This window comes from Anser cygnoides, chromosome 6 (genome assembly GCF_040182565.1).
Source record: "Anser cygnoides isolate HZ-2024a breed goose chromosome 6, Taihu_goose_T2T_genome, whole genome shotgun sequence".
NCBI lineage: Eukaryota > Metazoa > Chordata > Aves > Anseriformes > Anatidae > Anser > Anser cygnoides.
This window is the reverse complement of record NC_089878.1, coordinates 35,015,434-35,041,589: the sequence shown is the minus strand read 5'-3', so window position 1 is coordinate 35,041,589 and position 26,156 is coordinate 35,015,434. Positions and strand designations below refer to the sequence as shown.

Here is a 26,156-nt window from a genome sequence, read left to right as displayed (position 1 = left end):
CTTAAAATTGTACTGAAATTTGAGGAAAAAAAAAATCTTTGATCAAAAATGTGTATATTGAAGTTTACAGTGAAAATATCATCTGGCAGGTCTGTATTTATTTATAACCAAAAAACGCACGTGTGTTGTGTTGTGGGGAGCAGACAGTGAGAAGGGGCTCCTGCGGTTAGTATGGGAACTTAGCCAATGCACAGATGTTTTTGTGGGCTGTTTTTAAATGCTTACCATGGCTAAAATGTTTCTTTTCTGAAAATTTATGGAATTCCAGAAGGAATTCAACTTGAGTAGATTTAAAGCACAGCCATATTTTTTCTGATGTTGTTTAAGAACTATATGTCAGGTAAGGGATAGATGGAATACTTCTAGAAAGGAATATGATGTATGGCAAAGCTAACTAAATCCTCACTTGATCTAAATCCTCCATGCTGCACTTCGGTCAGCCAATTTATATGGAGCAGAGGTTTCTCTAGAGTGTTATTCCAGGTATTTAAGGCTGGGCTGGGTTTGTCTGCTGGTGTGAGGGTTTTGAACCTGGAATACCAAGCAATGAAATGCTGTCTGGATGCCCTGTAAGGCTTGTGTTTTGAATCTTTGTACCATGCTGACAGGTTGAGAATTGGGTTTTACAATACTGGACAATTTAAGTTTCTTTGCAACATTTTTAAACCGGACCTACTTATTATTTTAATAGCAGCATTGATGATTCTTTAATTGTTCTTGGTGCCTAATATACCACAATTGTGGAAAATACAGTTCACAATCAAGCCAAGCTTGAAATATTAGGATAAAAATAGGATCAAATTAAAAAATAGTTTCTGAATCTGGAGGTGTGGAATTTGGAGTTTTCTGATCCATTTCCTTCAGTCTAAATTTGGCAAACTTCGAGTGAAACATCTTGTGTAATTTAAACCTCTAGGCTTCCTTGCAGTAGTGGAGCCCAGTAACCTTGTCCTGGGTGGGGGGGATGCAGTTTGCAGTGGTTATGTTCTTTTTAATGTGCTTATGTTCTAAATAAAAGCTAATAAACAGTCTCATTTTTTTATATAGAGACATTTATTGTTGGTTGGGCTGTAGAGCTAGCCTGAATTTAAATTTAATTTAAATATAATTTAAATTCAGGCATTTTATGTGTAGCAAATGTGTAGCATCTAAATCCTACCCATCCGAGCTGTAGCTCGTGTATGCTATTGTTCTTTATATATGCTTTTGAGAGGGTCTCTCAGTCTTTCTAGTGTGACCCCAGGACATGAACTTAGCAGACCATGAGAAAGATGGCAATATTTCAGCTCTTTTATTAACAATTCAAAGCCCTGCCAGCAGCATCCAGGCTGGGCGCTCCCATAAGCTAAAGGCTGGATGGCTCTGCCTGGGGCTGACGGATCTTCAGGGACTGGTAAAAGACGTTCAGCCTGTGTCCAGGGTTTTGGGGGTACAGGTATAAAATACGAGTTCAGTGGATCTCTGTGAAGCTTCCAGAAACCCAGTTAAGTCAGATAAACATTTCCAAACCTTCACCATGGTTTTCTGGCTTATTCTGTTAACTTAGGTAAAATCTGCTCAAAGCAACTGGCCAAGCTCCTGAGAATAAACTTCTTATGCTGCGGAGGATCTGAACACTTCTCTGCTAGCTTTACCTCCGGTCAGTAAAACACAACAAGATGGAATAAATTTTACCTCTGTAGAGTCTCCTAGGTCATTAAATGTGGAATAACCTTCATTTGGATACAGAGAGTTACACATCTTGGCCCCAGGGCTTTAGAAAGGGCTGTTGAGTATGTCTAGCATTGCTCAACATTTCTGGTCATTTGTGGGGTTTTTAGCAAAAGCACAACCCATTCCTTGTCTGTGAACAGGGCCAAACTGCTTCCTTTGGGTTTGGAAGCTAACATCAGACTCCAAAAGTCAAAGCCTGTGGGTTGTGTGTATAAACTGCAGAAGCTGCCCTAGTAAATGTGAAGCTGGGGCATATGCAACATCACGGACTTCTTCAGTTGTTGTCTTTGGCACTGGGGCTTCAATAATACATGGTGTCATTAAAAGACAATGTGCTTTAATGTCACCGCACGGAGTTATTTTGGGTGATTCAAGTGACCCCGTTTGAAATACAGCAGCCTATACACCTGTATGTTCAGTAGCATAGAGTTAGCACCGTGTGCGTGGAAGGAAAAGTAGCATCTCTTACATGCCTCCAAGTGTTAATATTCCTATAGTTAAATGCAAATGTATGCATTTAACATCCCAATAAAGCTCAACCTGAGAAAACTGGAGTATTAACATATGGACCCTCTTCTTGTTCCTGCCCCCTGCAAAGCCAAAACTAAACCAAAATAGTGCTTTCTTCTCTCTCTGTCTGCCGATTTATTTTTTTGCATGCTTTTATTTATTTATTTGTTTATTTTTGAGGTCATCCAGTTTGAAAACAGAAGGTTGGCATATGACAAAGGAAGCATGGGAGCGTGTGAAGCAGTGGGATGCTGGACAGGAGGGCTCCTGCTTCCTCCCTGCTCTGCGCAGGGCTTGGATGTGCTGCATGATTGCCACTGCACGGGCTTTGGAGCATCCCTGGAAATTGTTGGTAACTCTGCCTTACTGGAGTTGCCTGATTTCTGTTGTTCTTTTGTTTATTTTTTTCTAAAAGCTTTCCCTGAATGAATAGTTTTTAGCCTAGCTGTGCTGGAAAGTGTGTCGTGCACCACTGGCTGCTCTGGTGTATTTGATTTACCATTTCTTAGCGTTACATCTACCAAAGTGCGTCAGTGAAGGCTCGTTGTTTATGGAAGTTATTTCAGCAGCTGTTAAAAGAGACATTATTTTTTTCTGAAATCAGGAACTGATTTATCCTTGGTCTGTGTCTCTTTATTAGTCTACGTTTGCTTGTTTTTTTACACTACTGGTATGCTCTTGGGGGCTGTTCACTGTGTATTGCAGAGAAAATTATTCATTGTTTTCTCCACATGGATATTTTTTTTTCATCTTCTGAAAGTAATAGCTTGGTTTTTCCAGCAGGAATATTTCATAATTCAAGATCTAACAACCAGAGAGCATAGTTCAGTCCTGCTCAGCTGCCAGGGCTGTTCTGCTCATTGGTGGGACCTGCCAGTGGAGGCAGGGATGCTCTTTTGGTAGTAAAGATGAGTATAATGAGTGACTACTCATTAGTCCCTTTGGGAAAACGGCATCCATGCTGCCTGCTTGAAACCCAGTCCTGTGAATATGTAGCCCCTGAAATGGACCTCCTCTGGTCCTTTGCCATAAGGCAGTGATGCAGCGACAAGAAAAATATCATCAGAAAACACATAAAGGGAATTAAGGGAGAACTGGTCTTTAGTTATTTTCAAGAACCATGAAAAAAAAAATATTTTTTTTACAATTATGACATTGAGACATTGAAAAATGCGTGATTTCAGTTAAAAAAAATCCTGGAGTCAGAGGTGATAATAATTAGTATTTTTTGTTACAATATCAGCAAATTGAAAAGGATTGTTTGGATTAAACTCCAACAAATCTTCTCCTGATACACACTGTTGTAGTTCAATGAAGGAAATAAAGTTATGGAAATTTGTAGCTGTTAAAGGTTCGACTATTGCAAAGGAGTGAAACAAAAAAGTGTTAGCTGAGAACAAGGCAAGGAATGAAAGATATTCCTGGAAAATGTTACCACTGCCAATGGCAGCATTTGTCACCAGGCTGAATCTGCAAAGATGTTTAGGATACCTTGAGCTTTTCTGTTTGTTTTGCTATGGAAGCAGTAAAGAAAAGTAACATCAAATAGAGTCACTCATTTACATCAAGGACCTCAATCCTTTAAAAAAAAAACAAAGCAAAAGGTAAAGCAAATTAATACTTTTGGTGGGATTGCACCTTTCTTTTTGAAGGGAAGGAGCTGTAAATCCTAGGTTCCTTAGCTTTACTGCTTTAGTGCACATTAAGGTCCAGCTCTGCCTGCAGTCCAAGGAGCAGTAGAAATAGGCTGGATGATGCAGTGGTCCTCTGAAGTGTGTAGGATGTGTGCAGAAAACAAATTCAGAAACTGGAAGAGAACAACTTAGAGGAGAGTGGTTTCCTGGCCTTTACAGCTGTACTGCGGCCAGTGGCAGAGCTGAGGGAAGGTCCCCAAATCGCACTGCCCATCCCGCAGCTTCTTCCCCCGGGACAGAAGTCTCCGAATGCCCTTCTGCATGTCGTTCTGCACAGAGACTTCCAGACAGGCGGAAAAATCAGCACTCCTACAAATCTGTCATAACTCGACTGAGATCAAGGGCCAGGTTTAATATCGTAACTCTCTTGGGCTCAAGGTCAAAGTTATGCTTTCACTTGAAACCATACTGGTACAATGGTATTAACCAGGATTAAGGGTCTTTACCATGGGGATATCATTATAAAACTGGCAAAATCTTCACATTTTGTACAGATAGGGTTGGTATAGTTTTGTCTTTTTAACTTTCAGACAGAAACACGGGTGTAGGAACATGATGGTGATGGACAGCACTGGATCTGCCCACGCAGATTCGATGTCTGGCAGAGTCAGCTCCGAGATACCGGGTGTTTAGCAGCTATTTGTAGCTACCCCGCTTATTGCAGATACTGCAGGCATGTGCATAAACATCTGTAAATTTTGCTCTCCTAAAATTTCTGTGTGGGGAAAAACTGGTACCTGGGGAAAGGCATGTGTACCTGCTGGCCCTGGTGTGCAATTAGTAGGGTTCAGTACAAGTACTTGTGGTATTCGAGCCGTGTCTGTTCTTTGTGTTTGGTTGTTGTGAGGGACTTTTCGTGGATTTTTCAAAAAGTATTTCTCCTTTGGTTTTCTGTGCTTGGATTTACTTTGAAATATTTATTGTAATACTAGTTTTTGATGTTGTGCCAACACCGGGAGATGAAAACACAGCACTTCAGTTTCGCTTGGGATTCAGTGCAGCTCCCAGCCCTCTTGCTCGTGACTCTGCGCAACCTGCAAGATGTGCATGGTAATACACACAGAAATAAACCCAACACTTCGAGTGATGCTTAAATTGCCTGCCTGATATCTGCCAAGTGCAGGTCGTGTGCATTGAAGCCCGATCATTTATATGCCGACACTCAGGTGTGCCTTTTAAAAGGCTACCTTTAAATTGAACACGCTAGATGGATTGTCCCATCAAGAAGCTTCCTAAAAACACTTTCCCCTCTCTAAATAGGTAATAGGAGATTTTGGGACGGATGGAGGAGGCACTTTTATGTACCATCGTTCTGATAACCCAGACCCAGCTATTTCTGGCTGGGAGAACAGGAGGCAGAGTTAATTCTCTGTCCTATTTCTCGCCTCATCTGGTTGTGCAGAAAGGTGCCAGTGCTCTCCCCAGTCCCAGGTACCTGCGGGTCTGGGTTCTCCAGGGACACATTTTAGATGGGTTAGAGCTGGCGAAGGCTGGCAGGAGACTGGGCGGCTGAAGAGTTAAATTGGCGTGGTTTTGTTAGGGGCCTAGCCCCTAGGTTTTTCTGAGGCACATGGGAACAGGAATGGGGAAAAATATTTTTTCTGAGGGCAGAATTTGTGGGAAAAGGGGGTATTTTTCTTTATTTGGAATTACTTTGGAGGGGGTGAAGGAGCTGTTGTAAAATCTGATCTTGGCAGACTTCACAGATTGATGTCACTGTACAGGTGGAGACAGTGGTAGATTTGTGGCTCACTGTGCTGCCTCTATTTTTAGGTTCTGTCTGCTTGCAAGTTCTGTTTACAAATGTCAGGGAAATGCATTAGGATTATCTCCTTTGTTTTCGAGGTAATAAAATGCTGCCCAATTCAGCCAATTGAACAGCTAAAAGCTGGCTCCCTCAGTCATGTCGCCGTAGCTGCTAAACGCATACAGTGACTCCAAAGGATTTTTAAGCTACCCGCTCTGCTCTTTCCTCATTGCTTGTTTCCTACCATCATCCTGATTCAAGGAGATTAGGAGTCTGTTTGTTTTGTTTTAATATCAGAGAGTCATCTGAGAATAACTGAGAATGTATATCAAGGAGAAAGGGGGCGAAACCCTCGCCTCGTGATCCTGTGATGCTGTGCACGGTGGTGATGCTGCGGGCATGAGGACCACTGGTGGTCCTCAGACCTTCACCCCGGGGTCTCAAGTGCTCGGATGGTAATAAGAACTTCCCCAAAAGTCCTTTCTTCAGGGCATAGGATGGGAGCTGGTGGTTGTCTTTGTGGGAGGTGGTCAGTCTGGCCACATCCAGTAGTCGATGCCCTGTATGCAACTACTGCAGTTGATTTCTTTGCCATAGAGCCTAGACTCATGGCCAGAAATCCCGTGTAAGCTGGAGTGATTTACTGGTGAACTTTATTACTGTACTTGTCAGCTGGAAGGATTAATGTGCTTAAATCAGTGTTGAAAGTACTTTAACATTGTTATTTGACATGGAATGAATGACAAATGGGTTGTTAAAAGCAGTATGTAATTAAATAATACAAAAATACATCTTCCCCTTGCTTAAATGGTCATTCCTACTTTTATTATGGCCTTTTACCACCAGAAGTTAGTACTGAAAGGATATCCAAGGATAACAGTCTTTGGAAAGTCTTTTCTGCTGATCTTATTCACTGGCTAGCAAGAAGGTTTGAGCAGACTTGTGACACTGTTGGTCCAATGATTAACCAATGATTAATTCTTGGTTTTAGTTCCTGTTTCAGATAGCTCAGGCCAAGCAGATTGTGCGTTAGTGCTGTGGATATGCACTGTGGTAGAATACATAAAAATAAAGTTATGCTTTAAAGACACTAAATATGTCTCCTAAAGCATTCTTAAGATGTAACTCCCATATAAACTCATTTTAGTACTCATTTTTAAGGGAAGCACAGAGTTAATGTTTTAAATCTGGATTAGGGTAGGGGAAAAAAAGCTGGAAAATTAGTCAAAACTGGGGAGAGAATTCCACTTTAGAGGCAGTCTAGAGATACAGTAGGAAGAAAGTGGCTTTGAATGGCATCACAAGAAAACAATAACCACTGGTGCAGGGGAGGCACGTGTGTGCCTGTGAACGCCCATATTGTTGTTGGTGCAGCCTATGCAGTTCTGGGAACTGTACGACTCTAAGGAGGTGTGCATTGGGAATCTGATAGGAAACATATTTTTATGCAGTGAAGTGTTCAATTTTGCAGCTGGAACACGGCAAGCTGGTGTCAGCTTGTCAAGTGGAGCTCTTGCCTGGTGAATCTAACCAAGGAGTACAGCTTCTTTTTGCACCTACGAGCTGAAGTGTGGGAAACCATGATTTAGTAATGAGAGGGAGCTGTAAATCCGTACTTACTGCTTGAATATGCCTCAACTTTGAGAATAATAATAATAAAAAAAACATATCTGGGAAGGAACTTGATGACTTTTCTTTGTGTTTTGGTCAGCTGTAAGGAGAAAGTCCAAATATTTGTGGTATCTGGCATGCTGGTAGCCAGAGCTACATCTTAGATGAATAAGAAAAGGGATATTTATTCCAAGATTTTAATCACTGATTATCCAATAAGTGCCACAGAACTCTAGTTTGCCATTACTGAAAAAGGTTTTGGCAAAAAGATGGCAGTCAAGGTGCCTGGATGGACCTCCATAATTTTCTGGCAGCGAGTTCATTGTCAAAGAGGTGGACTTCTGTGCCCTGGTGGAGCAAAAATCACTCTGAGATGTGAAGTTTCTGAGAGTTTCAAATGGTGGTTTCAACATATTTTTACCCAAAACCTCATCCAAAAGGCAGCATACTTCATAAACACAGCTTCTGAATGCTGTGGTAAACTCTGTCCCATGACTGTTTTGGAAGAAAGAAAAGCATCTCTTGCGTGACCTAACCATGTCCTGGGGTGCTAGGTCTTCCTTGTAGACCTTCTGTCAGTTTGGGTCAGGTCATTCTAGTGGCAGCTGGGTGAAACTAAGCCCATGTGTTGAAACTAATTTTGTAGCTTCCAGCTGAGATAAAAAGAAAGGATAAAAAAATTAATTGATTCTAAATAATGTTTTCTTTTCTTTAGCTGTCTCCGTGATGAGATACAGTGCATCATCATTTGGATTTGCTGTAAGTAGAGATACAACTTAAATATTCTCTAACTTTTTTTTTTCATCTTTCTGAACATGAAATGCCTGATTTCAAACATTTTAGCCTTTAAATTTGAAGGTTAGATGAACACTGTAGAAAGTTTGACTTGGAAATGAAAGTTCTTCTGGTGGGGCAAGCATGTTTTTTTGCAATTTTTATGTGTTACCTAAAATCATGTCTTCATTTGCTGGAAATAGAAACGTTCTCTGTCTTGCTGATGGTATAGAATAATATGAAATCTTGATAAAATGGGATTTTGAAAAAAAAGTTAACATTTCCTTGCTTTGAAACCAAACCTTTTACTGAAGAAAATTAGTGAATTTCCAGGGAAAAGCAATGTTTGTCAGGCAATTTCAATCACTTTTAGAGTCCTTGCATATGAATATATTAATAATTTAACTCTTGTGGTGCCACAGTGGCAGTTTTTTTGAACTCCTCCACAGGTGATGGATTACAAATAAATGTTCTTAATCCCTTGATGACTTAATGAGCTCTGAAGTGTATCATTGTGCAATAACACACGGCAAAAATGTGAAGATCAATTTAATGAATGTAAATCCTACTTTCATTAAAATGATTTATTTGAAGCTGGTTTGTGCCTGTGCAGCAGGATGGTGAATGCATTACTCCTAGTACAGGGCGTATTAACGGCCCACAAACCAATTGACTCTGTATCTCTTTCAGTTTGATGCTACCCTGGATGTTTTGTCATCAGCGATAGTTTTGTGGCGTTACAGCAACGCAGCTGCTGTACATTCTGCACACAGGGAGTACATGTAAGTACACTTAATTACTTTTGGCTTTGATAAAGGCCTGCAGAGCTTTTGCTGTCAAGCTGTGATGTTACAAATTCCAGAGCTTTGGCAAAACTTTTTTTGTCATTTCAGCAAGTGCTGAAATTCCTTGTGCCCATTTACTGCTTGCACCCAAACATGCAGCCTGTACTTGGGCAGACCTCCCTGTGACTGGGGTTTTCTTTGCAGCCAATATAGTAATCGTTAGGGCTTTGGTTTTTTTTGTTGTTGTTTTCTGTGTGTTTTTTTTTTTTCCTTGCAGCATCTGTATCAGACGAACTGTATTTGCAGTCTGTAATGGATATGTAAATCTCTTATTTTGCATTTTTGTCCATTATTCTTACCGCTTTTATCATATCCCTTTAAAACTGGTGCTTGTATTATATGTGTACTTCTCTTAACAAAACTTGAATTCACGTTTTGATGTTGAACCCCTTCTCTTTGAATGTAGACTACTTCAACTGCTGGAGATATTATTAGAAGTCGAGGTTAACATCTGATAAGATTGAGCCTCTTTTAGTGATATGATAGTAGGGTGACGGACTTTATTTGTGCTACTGTATAAAGAGAGGGAAATACACACACAAATTCCCTTTTTATTGTTGAACTACTGCTGTTTTAGTAATTAAAAGTTTAACAATACTTATATGTCTTCTTTATGGAAAAAGGGGTATGCTGGCAAAGGAGGAATATTTAATTATTGTTATATGAATCCTGTGGGGAAAAAAATCTTCTTTAGTTTGCAGTGCAGCATTGATCACAATGGAGATTGTATTCTGCATCATTTCATTGTGTAGCATTTCTGCTGGCAATACGTGTGGTAGCTGAGAAGATCAGATGGAGACTGGCTGGAGAATTATTCCAGCTAGCGCATGAGGACAACTTTTGCCTCCTACTCTATATTTATGGTACATCAAGATGAAAAACTGTATTGCATTTATCTACCTTGTTTCTGTTCTGTGCTGCCATTGCTAGCAGTCCCCCATCTGGCTTGTCTGAAGATAATTCAACTATCTCCTGGAAAGCACTGCAATTAGATGATGTAGGGGGATAAGGTAGTTTTTGTCCTGAAACACGTCTAATGAAGTCCCTTCCACAAAAGGTGATGCCTGATAAAACTGGCCTTTTATATGACTGGTAGCATCAAGGAAATATACACAGAGAGGACTATAACTTGTCTCCATAGTCCTTTCCTAAAAACTAAGAAAACAGTAAGCAGTATTTTTAAATGCATTAACCCAGGCTCATGCAACAGCTTGCCAGTGCTGTGAATCCCTTTCTGGCAGGGTTCCATACAGAACTGTTTGGAATAAAAGGCCATAGAAGATTGATGTGGCATTGATTCATAAAAATAAATCCAGAAATGTGTGATTAAAATTAGTCTTCCTGCACAAATTTGGAGATCTTAACAGACATTTCCTGAGTATCTTGCTTTTGTGGGCGTCCACAGAGATTCCTGTCAACATTTAATTAACATATTTTTGAAATCTCCTTCTGCTGAGCTTTTTCAAGTGAACATTGTAAAGTATTTTATAGAGAAAATAAATCCCAATACAAAAGAAGAATCAACATATCCCTATGGCTAAGCCAGCAAAGTGAACAAGCAAAGTGGCAAACATATTTTCCTGCTTTTTATGCTCATTTTTAATTGCTTTCATAGAATCCCTCTGCTTTACATAAAGCTAAATTAAGTCAATGAATTACTTGCCATGCCCTCTAGTTGAAGACAGCTAAGGTTACATGATGAGATCAGTACGGAGTGAAAGAATATTACCATATGCTGGGAATATTAATCACTGGTTAGGCAGTCTGGTTATTGCTCAGTTTCTAGATTTGACGAGAGAATCAGCATTGAATGGACAAAAAAAGAGATCTCTCATCTCTTAAGGCAGTTCCTACTGGGTCAGATTTTTAGGGGAAGCACATTTCAATTTTCCTGTTTTGTTTAATCAGCCTCTTGCTTGAAACCCCACATGCAATTATTTTTTCCCTCTACTCTGAGAAAATGTTGCATGGCTCCTCCTGGCTGCTTTCTTAACCTGTAAATAATTTGTGTATCACGTGTGCTATAACTACACCTGTTCTTTCACAGTCCTTGTTTCTGTGTGCCAGTTCCTCAGTGGGAAAGCCTGCTTTCAGCCCCCTGGACAGTTTGGTCGTAATTCCTGCAGGTGCTGCTGTCATGCTGTGCGCTATTCATGTTTCTGTGTGCCTAGCCGTGCTTTGCCTTGGTGGAGAAGCTACATGCCTGTGCAAAACTCAGCGTTTCTGTAAACACATTATTACTGTTTAACAGAGAAAGGTGTGCCACGGTGTGTGCAGTTTAGTTTTTTATCTATAGGTCTTTTAGTCATTTAAATATTATATTTATGTGTATCCTAATGTACCTGAAAATAATCCATATTCTTAAGTTCTTTACCAGGAGTCAAATGAAATTTCCAATAAATTACATGTTGCAAATGTATAAAATTTCCTGTTTTATAATCTTGACAGCTAAAGATTGATCTGGAACCTGCTGATATCAGTGGGAAGCCTTTCCTGGAAGGGCAAAGTTAGATCCAGTCCTAACTGTTAGACTTTGTGGAGAGAGGGCAGAAATGTAGAATGAAAATTGAAACCCCAGAAAAAGATATGGGGAATACAGCCTGACTCATGATATATGATGAATTAAATACTTACAATAAAACGCTAGGATAGAAAAGAACTGCGTAATCTTGCTAAGATGTAGCCATATGGAAGTGAGATGCAGCATTTTGTGAGCTGGTACGGGAAGGAGCAGTAGAAAAGCGCTTGCTGTGCCAAGTTCTGTTAAGTTGAACTGATGCATTTCCATTTGACTTCAGGGGGCTGTAGTTTTGTAACTACCATAAAAATTTGTCCCACTGAGTTTAACTTGTTTCATTTTTGCTAGTTCATTTGATTCCTCTCCTTTTCTGGGGCAAGAGGAGAACTTTCTTGGTGTACACATGACCAAAGTTATACAACGTACATCTTTGCTAATTCTCTTGGTAGTTCAACTATAATAATCTAAAATATATTATAACTCACCTTTGGGATTCACCCTGCTTGAAAACTCCTTGCTATCGATGGCCTGAGGAGCTGAGGCTCGCAGGCTTTTCAAGTATTTTATCGATGGAGAATTTTTCATGAAAAGATATGTCTGGTTAGGTTCAAGTTCTAGCTTTAATTATGATGAAATTTTTATGCTTTATTTTTAGATATACCAAGTGGCTTTGAAAATAGAGTGAATATTCACAAGGATCAGGTATAAGCCCCTGTAAGATTGTAAGGCACATGAGATGCTGCTTGAGTCTGTCTAGCTGGCTCATTAATAGAGGTGTGTGTAGGAGTGGGGTGGACATTTGATATGCTTGTGACTGGTACTTTTGGGATAGTTTCTCACTATCTTTCTGTTTTGGCAGTCAAATACAAGAGGGCAAAACCTTGCAATCAGTTCTCTTTCCTGCTGGCCATAACCGGTGTACAGATACTCTTGTATATTCTGCCCTCCAGTTAATCTTTAGCAACATAATCGTTTCTTGGGTTGCTGAAGCAAACCTAAATTTTGTTGAAGGGAGAAATTCATTGAAATTGATGTGGTAGCAGTGGTTTTTCATGTATATAAACTCAGTAAATAGCAATAGATGCCATTTCTTAATAGAAGACTGAGTCATTAGGGACCTGGGAAATGTCTCATGTGGGGTTGAAATAGTAACTAGCTGTACAGCCAAAGGGCAGCGCTTTGATCGGGGAAACTCAGGGATGAAGGATTGGGCTGGAGTGATGGAACTGGGGGTGAGGAGGAGACGGTGAGAACTACCACTAAAAAAGGAGACTGAGAAAACAGAATAACAAACTTTGGGCACACAGCCTCATGAAAAATCCGTAAAAGACGGAGCTTTTTATGTGTAGGTAGTTGGAAAAGTCTCAAAACTGTGAACAAAGGAAACATCTCCTGTTTGATTCCGGTCTGTTCAGGGAAACAGGACTTTGCTCTCCCTAAATTAATGCTGTTGGCAGCCTACTCGGGTCAAGTAGCAATGCTACTTTTTAGGTTATAAAGCAACAAACCTGCTACATTACAGAGCTACAATTGCATTTCTCTGCAGTGCAGGGGCTGAGTATCTGCTTATGTCCTTAGGGTCCATCACTCCTAGGAATTTGAGGGGGGGCTATTTATTTTATTTTATTTTATTTATTTTATTTTATTTTATTTTATTTTATTTTATTTTATTTTATTTTATTTTTTGAGCTTGTGTGTTCGGTATTGCGGAAACTAACTGTGCAGCATATTTAACATGGTGATTTGTGACAGTTGCAGCTGGTGTTTATTATATATTATTTTGTTGATGGTGCCAGCTTAAATTCTGTGTTTCCCAAGAACCAGTCTGTCAACATCTTTCTTAACCCAGTGCCAGAGTAAATAAGAAACCTTACTTTTAATGAGCATGCTGGATAAAGCCAAGAGCAAAATGCTCACATTTCTTTCACAGTTTTTTGATTGTGTATGTCAGACTCCAGCTATTCCTACCTTTATTACTGTAGTAAGAAAATTAAGTCGTATCATGGGCAAACAATTCCTAATGAACTCGTAGTGCTCCGTGTTGCCATGACATGATACATAATGAATGCAGATGTGTCTTTTATTCTGATATTGGTGAAACTGTCATCCAAAACATAGGCTGTAGAATTAAAATAACAGGAATTAGATGGAGTCTGCTGTGTGTCAGACGAGGCTGCAGATATCTGTCACACCTCTGCCTGCTGCTGAGAGAGCTTTTTGCCGGGTGAAAATAGGCGTTCCTGTCTGCAATGGAGCAGCGTATTAGTCTGGAGTGCTTGTTCTTTGTGGCTAAGATGACACGTGGAAGAGTAGGTGGCTTAAATTATCTCCGTTCCTGTACCTATTCTGCATATCTTTTCTCACCTTACACAAGATTTAAAAACAGTGGATCAAGAACTGGGAAGGTCTTGCAGTCTTTCCAGCCTTGCTATTAGGCATTGTCTAAAAACTTCGCCATGTGTCAGTAACTTAACTTTCATCTCTGTACATTATATCTCAGCTTTTTCAGCCAGATTTGATACTGTCAGATTGCTGAACTCATTGGCCAAGTGAAAAATGCCTGCCCTGAGGATTTGATTCTTAATAGGTTCTTAAATTATGGGGAGAATGAACTGGGATTCTCATCTATTCTCATCTATTTTTACATCCAGAGAAGCACATCTGTAAGAAATCCAAGAACGTCTAACTTAGTTGGAGTTACCTGTAGTAGTGCAGCTACAGGTGCACTCAAGTGTTATGTCATGGCAACACAGAGCGCTACGAGTTCATTAGGAATTATTTGCCCATAATACAATTTAATTTTCTTATTACAGTAATAAAGGTAAGAATAGTCTGACACACTCAATCAAAAATATCTCTAAGCATGATATTTGACTGTTCCTCAGGGATGCAGTAAATATGAAACCTGACTCATAATGAACATGCTAGATGCAACAATTAGAAAAACTCTCAAATCTGTCCTTCACTACCCAGCGCCTATGTTTAATTAAGCTTGCTGGTAAAGATGTATACCTTATTTCTAATCAGTGTATCCTACATATATACACAGGCATGTATGTCAGAGAACTTCTCTAGAAATATGCTGTATGGATATCTGTACACCTGGATTATCTACCACATATGGGTATGTAATGAAAAGAGGGAGGGAGGGAGGGAAGGAAGGAAGGAAGAAAAGGAAGGAACAAAGGAAGGAAGGAAGGAGGAAGGTAGGAGGGAAAGAAGGATGTTCTGACCCTTTCGTAGGACTTTATGCAGTAGATGTGAAATTTAGGGCTATGTGACACTATGACATGGGAATTAGGATATCTAAAAACATTTTATGGAGCATATTAATGATATAAAAAGCCTTTTTAGAATACCCCATGAGTACAAACTCAACAAGGTACTAATACTTTTCCTTGGTTTCTTTATAGCCTCCCAGGTATGTTACCTTCTCACAGAACATGCCTTACTTCCAGTTCTTGATTATGAATAGCCTTTTCAGGCAGATGGGGCAGGGCAGAAACTGTAAGTGCTTCAAATACTGCCAGGGACCAGTGAATGTTTTTTTCTAGGAGAAAGATACAGCTTTGTACTTTTTTTTTTTTTAATAGTCATACATCTTCTTAGGCATGTGACCTTTGAAGAAGCCTAGTCAAGTGATCAGAAACCCTTAACAGTTGCTTAGTTACCTTCTCTCTGGAATTTAGAGCTAAGTAAACAGCAATAATAAAATCATCTGTAAATGTCCGTCTAGTAAGTAGACATCCACCCTGAAAATACCTGGAGGAAGAGTCCTTTGCTGTAATGTTCCTTTTGTTGGCATGGGTATCTTATGGATACAGATTCTCCTTTGACATCTTTTTCTCCTGCTCATTACTTTCTGGTGCATCTCATTTTTGGAAGCCGGGGATGTCAGGGGTGAGCATGAAGTTGTATCGAGTATATCTGTATTACATTTGGGCATGCAGTATGGGCATCATGATGTAACCTCCTTTTGCCCTCAAAGCTTAAGAGAGTTAGAAACTGTCTGTAATGGGAGGAAACGACAGTCACACTGCCAGGTGAGGTCAGCCTCCTCTTTCTTTTCCTTTGATTCACAAGAAGAGAACATGCTGATCTGCATTGTCACAGGGTAAGTTCTCTCATGATACAAAATAAGTAAACAAAACAAAAAACTGAACTTTTTCAGTATTTGTACTTTATTTAAATTGTCATGTGCAGATTGGCTCCAGTGTACTGGCTAGCCCTGCTAAACGAGTGCTGTCAGTGTAGGTAGTGTTGAATGAAAATAATCCTCTCAATGCAGACCCAACAGTATCAGCCACATCTGAAAGAACCGTGAATAATTTTGTCTCTGCTGTATGTAAGAAAGAGATGCACAGATGGCAGAATCCACACCTGCCCACAGTTAAGGGCAAACCTCTGTGGCTGGAGGAAAAACTCTTTTGTGATGAGTGATAGGAATAGCTAAGTGATCTGGAAAAATATTAAATGCATGGAGATAGCCTACAAACTGCAAAGAGCTGAGAATCTAACTGCAGATCTTGTGCAGTCCTCAGCTCCCATGAGTTGGTCCTCCCGTGGCATGTGTGTGTCTCTGCTACTTGGTGGAGCACAGAGCAGAGTTTGTAAAAGAAGTGTGGCTATGCTTGAATGTCTACTTTATAGGAGGAGAAAAATTTTTTTTTTTTTTCATCACACTGAAAATTTCTAAACCATTTTTCTTCTAAAATATTTAGTGTGCAAATACTGCATCCAGGTACAGTGCTGGATACAAGTTTCAGAGGTGCTTCATTAGACTAATTTGCAAGGCTGCATCATTTCTTCATAAATCCATTATCCCCTATTCAGGCAAAAAAGTGAAGCAATCGTAAACTTTGCTCTTATCCAGGCAGAAATGCATGTATGCATACATTTATGCACACACACACACAAAATTCTCACACATAAAATTTATATTAAATATGAAATAGCAAATGTATATATTTACACATTCTAAAATCTGTTTCAAAAAGTGTGGCATCTGTAGACTTGGCAATGATTTTACTAGAGCTAGATCCAAAATCTATTTAGTTTATGAAAGCCTTTCCTTTTACTTCACTAGTAGTTGATTAGGTAGTATTTGTGGTTATTGCCTAGTATGCACACACATAGGTACTATGTAAAATCAGGGATATAATGTTGTTCTGTACTGCAGTTTGATAATCCCCCTAAAAGTGAGTGTTACAGAAATTCTCAGAAGGCTTTAATTTCCAGCTTCGGAGGAGGGACAGGATCTCTGCTCACCTGCTGCGTGGCTATTGAGGCTAGGAGCGGCGATCAGCTCTTCACATGCTCTGACAAAGGTTGTAAGGCAGGTTTGCCCTAAGTGCAATTGTACGGTCCATACAGACCAGAAACTACAAAGCTGGCACTAAGAGTTTTAAAATCTCTGAGTTGTGGAGAAGTCTTTTGGCCTAAAAGCAGATATTTAAGATATCATTTAAGATACAAGCAGATATTGGCAGATGTGTGAGACGTGGGGAATCAAATTATTTGTGGGAATGATGCCCCATTTCAGCTGCATGATTTTAAAGGATCATACCCTGTTCTTCAGCAACTAGTTGAATTTGTGAAGGTAATAAAAAGTTTTAGAAGGCCTGTAACATTTTTTGCATGAAATGGATCCCTAGCATAGCTAACTTGGGTCTCAGATATAAACAGCATTTTCCTGCATGTTGTGGAAGGAGAGGTTAGGCCATGTGATAACATTGTATATTTTTTAATATAATAAGTGAGGAAAGTGCTTTTAATGATAGTTTGGAATATGACTTGAAGTCCCTTTTGTTTGTAATCTGGTGATTTTTTTTTTTTTTTTTTTTGTGGTGAGGAAAAGGAGTAGGTGTAATGCTGCTGATCTGGATTCTGGCAGTTGGAGGTGGGTTGGAACATGTGCAATGAACATCGAGCTCACTTTGTTCCTGTGCATTTTGAAGTGACTCTCTTCACCCAGCAACAGGCAGGTGTAAAGACAGAACAGCTGTGATTATGTACAGTTTGGTGTCCAAGCCTTCATCAGTAACTAAACCTGATAATAAATAAGCCACACAACAAACATAAACAACCAGTACAACTGTCTGATTGGACACAAAGAAGCTTAATATCCAGCAGCAGAGTATGATGAAGAAGCAGGAACCTCCCTTGTCTCCCCAGATGCCTGTAAACCAAAATGAGCATTTTTAGCACCTTCTCTCCAAAATGTCCTCTGATTTCTTCCATTACCTGTTCTTTGTCCACTGCTTTTTCTGACTTTGGCTTCTCTACCCTGCTGTACATCGTTCCCATAAGCCAGAAGCCACTGGTTTGCCCCCACAGAATAGCTTGTTGGTGACCAAAGGATTGTGTTTGTTCCTCTGAGTTCTCACCCTTGGAGTATCAACATTTGGTTTTTCCTACGCTTAAATCTTAGTCTGGCTGTGAGTGGAACTACGTACTTGGCTACTGTCATCAGACTATAAGAGCTGCCATAATACAAAAGTTAAATGAAAGTAGCCTAGCTCTGTTTAAGCAGGCTGACTGCTTCTCATCTAGAAGTGTGGTGCAGGTTATTGCCAGCTCCAAGTTACTGACGAAAGGGCATTCACAGAATGTAATTTGTATTTGGTTACAAGAAGAAAGAAAGCAAACAAATACCAGCAAAATGAAGAGAGAAAAAATATGACTAGGCACAGAAGATAATTGGGAAAAATATAGAAACAGTTACAGAATTAGAAAGCAAATTAATTTTGTATGCTCAGAAATACTTCCATAACTCCTGTTGTGGCAAAAACCTCTTAGGCAGTTGCCTTGCAGTGTTGTGCCATATGACTTCCCCTGAATAATTACATACACGATACTCATGCTGTCACCCACTAATATTAAAGTCCTTTCAAATCGCATGGAAACAGGAATTAGCACATTTCTGTTCTTTATTAAATTAATTGTTTTTATCATTTTAATTTTGTTTCTCGCTTAAACTCCAGAGGATTCATTAGTGGGTTTATTCAGAGATTAAATCACATATCCATCACAAAACTGATTTGTTCAGCTTTGCTGAAAAATCTCATATTACTCCTGGGTTTAGAAATCATATTGCACTTATTGGCCTGCAGCAGCACATTTTAATGCTAACTTAAAATTCCTTGCAGTTTCTCACTATCTCTTCACTCCAGCAGTGAAAACAGCCTGCAGAGACTGTAACATTGCCTTTTCTGTGGTCTATTAGGACCTATTAGCACTAGAAGACCTTGACAGAGCCTTCAGAGATAAAGATTTTGTGGGTAAAGATCCATGGGATCATAGGATAATTCAGGTTGGAAGGGCCCTTTGAAGATCTGTAGTCCAACCCCCTGCTCAAAGCAGTCAGCTCTGGGATCAGAAAAGGTTGCCCAGAGCTTTATCCAGGCGGTCTTGAAAACTTCCAAGGACAGAGGCTGCACAACCTCTATGGGCAATCAGTTCTCAGGGTGGAAAGTCCATTTCTCTTATAAAAATACATCACGGTAAGGTTCTTAACAACCAAAAAGTCCAGAATTAAACTAAATTACTGTTAGCCACCTCTACCTGCAGGCTAAGGGAAGTTTGGGGCCTAATTCAGCTCGAGGGTGTATGTTTTCACTAAGGAACACCTGGAGTTTTTACATATTAGTACCACAAGCTAAGACCAAAAAGTGCAGGTACTTAAACTAATGATACAGCCTGGTGAAACTAGGTATTGCTGGGGAAGAGAAAAATGAGGAGAGAGAGCAATAAAATCTAACTTGTGGATATTGAAGGATGCACACTGACTTTGAAAAGTGGTGAATTGAATGTAGGAATTAAATATAGATAAAATGAATGCATGTTACACAATGTAATGCAATCCAGGCTACAAGAGTTAAGGAGGGACCAGGAAGGATGAAGCACAACTGACCAAAATCACTTTGGGATTGCTTTGTGGTGAAACTGGGAATCTGTACAAACACCTAATGCAATAAAGAGAGCTACCCCTATATGTACCTGTGTTGTCAGAGAGATTCATTCCACTAGAAGTTCTGTTGTTATGGGAAAGTTTAACTTCCAGATTTAGCCTAGTAAAAATGTCACGGGGATGTGTAGATGTGGGTTAGAGCTGAGCCAGTCTGAAATTGTGGAGTCTTTTACTGCAGGTGTTGATTTGTGATCCCTGGTCCTCACAAACCACACTTTTGAAACCCTCACCAAAAAATAATACCTGTAGATAGTTTGTTTTCTGCTCAAGATGTTACTGTAGCTGTATTACCAGTAGAACTGAAAGCTTTTAAAAACTTGAATACAGTTGTGCATTGAAGTCTCGTTTTGCTCTGATTCAGTATGCAGTGCCAGAGAACCAAAATAGCAAGATATTTAGTGACAGATATAATGGCTAAGTGAGGAGGGAGGCCAGGTTTTTAATATTGCATTTTAGATGTATCAAGTTAACAGAACTGGGAAGTAATTAGACTGCTACTGGCAATCTTGTGTTATCCCACATGGTGTCATCACGTTGCAGGGACTATTTTAATGAATTTGAAGTGTGCTGGTAAAATTGGTTCCAGGATGTAACAGACAAACTACCAAGTACGTGAGAATCTTTTCCCTCTCCACTGCCCCAAAACAATGGTAGCTGTGAGCTGCTAAGAGAAAGCTAGCACATATTTGCAGGTTGTGTTCATATGCATCCTTAATTTTTTTCTGAATCCTTAATTCTGCTGCACCACCTCTGCTGCATATTAGAGCAGATTGACTTGAGAGGAGTAACTACCAAGAGCTTCATTACAAACCCTTGCTGGTACTGTGTCACTGTATTCCACTGGCCAGAAAGATAGGATAGAAGGATGCTAATTAAGAAGCAAAGCACCTTCCAGTGGGTATTTTATAGCAGTCAACTGATATGAGGAAACCTCTGCTGTCAGTCATCCTTGTGTAGCTTAGTCCAGCTCCCTCTTGAGGTAATATACAGCAGAACTTGTTTCTGGGGGTGTATTCATAACTTTTAAATTATATTTATCTATTTACTTATTTTTCTTTACAAATTGTTACAGAAACATGTAGCTGAGTGTCTAAATCTGCAATCTTAATTCAGCTTGGCTGCTGCTTACACAGAAGAGCAAGTAATGGGCTGACTCTTGTAAAGAGTAGTCAGTGTGGCAAGAGCCTTACAAAAGGTAAAATTGTTCTATTACATTGAAAAATAATCACCATAGAAATCTGAGTGAGATTGGACTTCACTTCCATGACTGAAATATTACAGAATTTTTCTCTTATCACTATCTGTAGGAAATCCTAACAAATAATTCCAAACATAAGACAGAATTACAGATAAATCTGTGAATTAGTAGGCTATTTTGCTGTCTGCTAGATGCAAACGTATTGAATAAATGGACATTTTTTTTCCAAATTAAATTTGTGACAAGAAAGAAAAATCAAAACAAAAAAGATAACTAGATAACTTATTAATAGCAGCTTGAAAATTCAGTTTGTGGAGTTGGAACCCCCAGAATCTCAGTACTTTTCATAGCTACTTGCTTACAAGCCATTAATGTATGCAAAATAACAAACTGTTGATTAAGGGAAAGACTATCAGCTGCCTACTTTGATGGATTTCCTCTTCTGGGTTCCTTTTGAGTTATGAGACTTTGTCCTCAAAATGAAGAATATTGTCTATTTGAGCTCCACAGGGGGAATGTGCTATGGCAGATGAGGCAGCAGCTGTATGTCGTGAAATACAATTACAGTTATTCTCATAATGATTGGTTTTAGTGGAAATATCCAGGACTGGTGTAAATCAAAATGGGTATTTATAGGGCTGTATAAATGTACATGGGTTGTATCTGAGTTGTTGTGCTGCTACTGTAATGGGTTGTAGCACTGCTTTCAGAAAAAAGGTCTTTGGGAAATTGTCAGGTTGTAGCACACCCAGAAGCAAGCTTAACTTAGAGACACAAGTTCACTTTTTAGAATTCAGACATAATCAAATTTCTGAATTCCACTACAGGTAGACTAAGAGTAATCAAAGCTTGAAAGCCATATAAATTCTTTTTAAAGTCCAAATAGTTTCATACTTAATGCACAAGGCAGTGGTATGACTGATTTAACAGTAAGTTTCATCTGTGACAAAGTTAGATAGAAAAGCTGACAAAAATTATGAGTTCATTTTTTAATACAATGAATTATACTTTATATTGTCTTCTGGCTTTTCATATAGAAATATGGCATCAAAAATGCATCAAGAAATATATTCTGCAGATCACCATATGTTACCAGTTCCTACTGCAAACTAAAGAAGATCTGATGGTTTCACTGTTAAAATTATAATATTAAATTCTTTCTACTGACTATGTAGCATACAATTTTAATCGCTCTTACCTTCCCAGTGCTATTGCACTAAGAAAAAACCTTTGTAGGCTTCAGCTGTAGTTGTCCTAAAAGTTGATTATTGCTTGCATATCAGAGAGATGCCCTCACCTCGTCCTTTCCGAATTAGTCTCTGATTCTTTATATTCTGCACTCTGAACAATTCCAGAAAGCTTATTGTTTCTGGAAATCCAATCATGATTTTCCATTAGGTTTTAAAATGTTTTGACTAAATTTTCTCTGTATCTCTTTCTGTTTAGAAGCCATTAGAAGTAATATATTACACGGAAATGAAGGAAATTTCAGATTCATGCATTCTTTATTAGATCTTTTCTGTACCCTGCCAAACCTGTAGCGATCGATTATTTTGCAGTATAGATATAGCATATCTCTGATGATGTAGTAATTATACAGTGGGAAGATCATATTTTAACTTAGGTAGAAATGGCTGTAAATAAGTACTTTTTTTTTTAATTTCTACTTATGTTTCTTTTTAAGTAAGAGTAGGGTATTCACATAAATTTGAAGAACAGATTTCTTTGATAGCAAATGGTGAATTTTGCAGGCAATGCACTCGTTATTTTCTGTTTCTATTCAATATGGTACTTGTAATGTTTTAGGTTTTTAAAATCAAATAGGGAGATACTTTGAGGAGTGTTATGATTCGAAACCCGTGGTATCTGGAAAATCTTTATGGGGCTTTCAGTCAAAGCTCACTTCTATCTAACTCCTCTTTCATTAATTTTTATAGTCACTTCTAAGTGAACTTGTTTAGAAATGCCAGTTGGCTTATCCAATTTAATTGAATGTTATTAATGAAATTGCATTTACCTACAGCCTTGGCACTAACACCCTTCATGTGCAGCTGAAAACATTTTATTTGGTTACAAAGCAGTTGAATAATTGTTAGCAGGTGAAAGTTAGCAGGCTTCTATTACAGTTTTTGTTGTCTAATGGCTTGAAAAGAAAGCAAGTTTATACTAATCAATTACAATTTTTTATTGTTTACTACATTTAACATTTCAATTAATTTTGGAGGTTTCTTATTCTGCATTTTTATTTGTGTTTTGCATAGTTTGCAGTCTAGATAGAAATTATTTTTCTGGCAAACAAGATTGAAACAAGCTACTTCAGTAGGCTCAGTAGTAATGCAGCGTTTTGCTGTAGTGGTTTTGCAGATGAATTGATACACTCAAGAGGACAAGAAACATGTATTTTAGCACTTAAAGTACTATGCCATTGCTCATGAATTTTGCATGGCTGTGGATTCCAAAAGCCAGAATGTAAAGGAGATGCTAGGCTTGCTAAGTATGATGACTGAATGCTGATTCAAGCCTCAGACTGCATTTCTCTCTGCTATTAATACTCGTGTCACTGTTATTAATGTATTTCTCTTTTCTTTCTTCTTTTAGCTATTTCTGGCTAAGTAGGTATATGGGATTTCTTTTGACACAGTAAAACTGATCTGGAGAATAAGATAAGCAGCTCAAGATTGCTGAAGTCATTATTTGTCTGCTGGCATTAGCAAAGATGCAAAATGTTTGCTGTTAGGCTTGTGGTGGGAGAGTTTACAGAGATCAGGGTAAGCACAAACAGTCCAACAGGAGTGAGAACCAAATCAGGCAATGGCCAGGGCAAGTGCTGATTCCCTGGACACATGAAGCTTGTGCCAGCTAGTCTGCTGTTTGCTTGCCTGTCTTCCTCAGAAGTTGTGTACGGGGAATAGGAGATGTGCCAAGGGAAGGTGATGATGTTTCACTGTGTTCTCTTGCCTATTCCCTTGGCATTAAAAAATATTGGCACAAAGAAGTTCAATCCATTCTTTCCAGCTGATGGATCTGTGGTTGTGTTGGTTTAAGCCTGCTGGGAATGACAGAAAAGTTTTTCTTTTGGTGTTGCTTTCAGATGAAATGTCAGCAATTCTTGCGTGAAGTGTATGTATCTTGTTTCTGCCTGTCACTGGCTAAGCAAGCGAAGGAATTAATTAATTAACTTTGTAGGTTACAACAGTGTTAAACATTACAGAAGTAGTAAAAGGTGGTACTGGAAATTTCTGAGTTGGACCAAACTAGGTCAAGAGGCTCTGGACAGATGTCTGCAGTGATCCATTTGGACAAGGTGAAACTGCAAATCTCAGGAACGGGGATCTGTTTGCAAATACACTGTGGAAAACTGAAAGCCCTCTAATTTTTTATTTTGCTCATTCTTTTGGGGAGATGAATTTTCCTCCCGTCCCTTTGACTATTTAATGATCATTGCAGGTTTGCAGAGAATCCATAATGCACTTTTCTTTCTGTGCCACAGGTTGCGGACCAAATTTTTGTTCTCCTGTTGAAATCTAGGGGTAGGACTGTGGGGTAACAGGACTGTCTCAAAACTTTTCTTCAGGCTTTTTGCAGCACATTGTGTTGGACAAGACTGAGGGCTGTGCTGCAGTTTATAGCAAAGACTATAAGGAGCTGAGCATCTCTCCTAAAATAAATGGAGCAGAGCTGTGCCTACCTGACACAGTACCTTGTCGAGTGTACCACCCCGGTGCTGGGAAGGATGCTGGCCTCTGTTGTCTGTACTCCTCTGCATGAGAGCAACCTCTTCACTGAGATCTTGCCTGCAGGATTATGTGGATTGTCCACGGTGTGGTTCTGTGTTCCTTGTGTTAGGGAATTAAATGACCAGCTCCTCGCCCGTGCCACTGCCGCAGCTGCATCTTCTGTCGTAGGCACAGCAGTACCAGCCCAACCGCAGTCCCTAGATTGAGCTCGATGTGAACATTGCGTGTGCTGCCAACCACCAGATGGCCTGATGTCTGAGTTGGTAAAAATAGTAGCATGCTACTGGAATAATTATAGCACCCGTAGACCGAGCTAGCAGATAGGTACCAAGCGATGAATACCACAGAAAGGAAATAGAACTTCTGGAGAAAAAAAATGTACATATAGAAATCAATTCTTAAATATTTAATGCTTCAAACAGTAAAATTGCTCTTGCTGTGTATCTGTTTATGGTATTTTGCTATTTTCTAATAGAATTGTATATGAAGAGCTACTTGTAAAGTGGAGTTATGGATATACCAATACTGTAATAGACTGGCTATTACTGTTTGTGTAGAGAAAATCAAAGCCTTAAATCCTGTAGTATTTCTAAGCGAGAGGAACTCCTCAAAGTATTAGGAACTCCTTCTCAAAGTATTATTAGTCAATGTTTGAACAAAACAAAGAATTTTCTCTGTGACTATGAAGTTCTGGGTCTGCATTACCTGCTTTGTAAGCCCTCATTGTGCCCGTGTCCCATCCAAAACAATTATTCTGTTACTTCATTGTCTCTTTCATGGCCCATTTGCTTTTTCTAAAACCAGATTGTGGGGCAGGATCAAAAAGTCTAATTCCACACAGCACCTAATTTGGTGAGGCTCTGTTCCTTATTTCTGACATTTAGGTATCGAGAGACCCCTGGACAGCCTGTGAAGCGATCCTAGTGACCTAACCTGCTGGATTTTTTTAATAGTTGCATTTAATTAATTAATTAATTTATGGAGATTTGGGGAGTAAACAGAGGTTTCACATTCAGTTACGCTACTGTTACCAAACATCTTCCCTGGTTTGGTAAAGAGGATGAAGTTCCCTTGCTCATTTCTAATGCCATACAAAACAATAACAACAACAACAACAAAAAACGAACAGAGAAACAGACCTCTAGAGGACTGTGTGGTTAGTCATCAGGAGCAGAAGAGGCATGTCTTTCTGCCTCACTCATACTCTGAAACATCATCTGGTCTACCCAGTCTTCTCACATACAATCCAAGTTTTAAGAACTGGGAAGGATCCAGATGCCTCTTTTTTTTTTTTTTTTTCCCTCTTCTTTAATCCAAGTCTCTAACTACATAAGATTTTTTTATCACTAAAATTTAGTTGTGTGTTACCCATCAGCAGAAGGAAAGTTGAAAACTCCAAATATATTCTTAGCAAATTTTTAACCTTTCTTTTTTTTTTCCTCCACAGAGCTTGTGTTATCTTGGGCGTCATATTCCTCCTATCATCTATATGTATTGTGATCAAAGCCATCCACGATCTAGCGAAGAAGGTGCTTCCAGAAGTGGTAAGGTGATTCATGTTCTTTAAAATATTCTCTTTACACTGCCACTGAAACTGAGAAAGGCCAACATCTCCTTTTAACAAGCCCTGTTCAACTTGGTGAAGCTGTAGCAGGTGCAGATCCTGCCTGGCTGCATGTACAGGTCCTGGTCTTCGAGCAGTGTTTTTTTCTTATGTGATGGAGTCTAGTCTTCATAGGTTTTTACAGGCTTGACTCCATCTTCTCTTCTTCATATTTACCTTTACAGGCCAAATCTTTCTCAACATAATCACTTAAAGGTTTTTATACAGGAATAGGAG

General features: G+C 39.2%; 1 protein-coding gene across 5 annotated transcripts in view; it reads left to right on the top strand.

Annotated features, from left to right (window-relative positions):
• TMEM163 (transmembrane protein 163) overlaps nucleotides 1–26,156 on the top strand; it is a 99,686-nt gene that overhangs the window by 50,983 nt on the left and 22,547 nt on the right. For 4 of the 5 annotated variants that reach the window (XR_010832257.1, XR_010832256.1, XM_066999248.1 and 1 more), the window contains 3 exons: nucleotides 7,991–8,034; nucleotides 8,740–8,831; nucleotides 25,764–25,865. Coding sequence is in view for 3 of the 5 variants with exons in the window: in XM_066999248.1 (XP_066855349.1) it covers nucleotides 7,991–8,034; nucleotides 8,740–8,831; nucleotides 25,764–25,865 (238 nt within the window). In the remaining 2 variants the exon portion in view is untranslated. The remainder of the gene's footprint in view (nucleotides 1–7,990; nucleotides 8,035–8,739; nucleotides 8,832–25,763; nucleotides 25,866–26,156) is intronic. The other variant, XM_048062825.2, reaches the window with a different exon arrangement.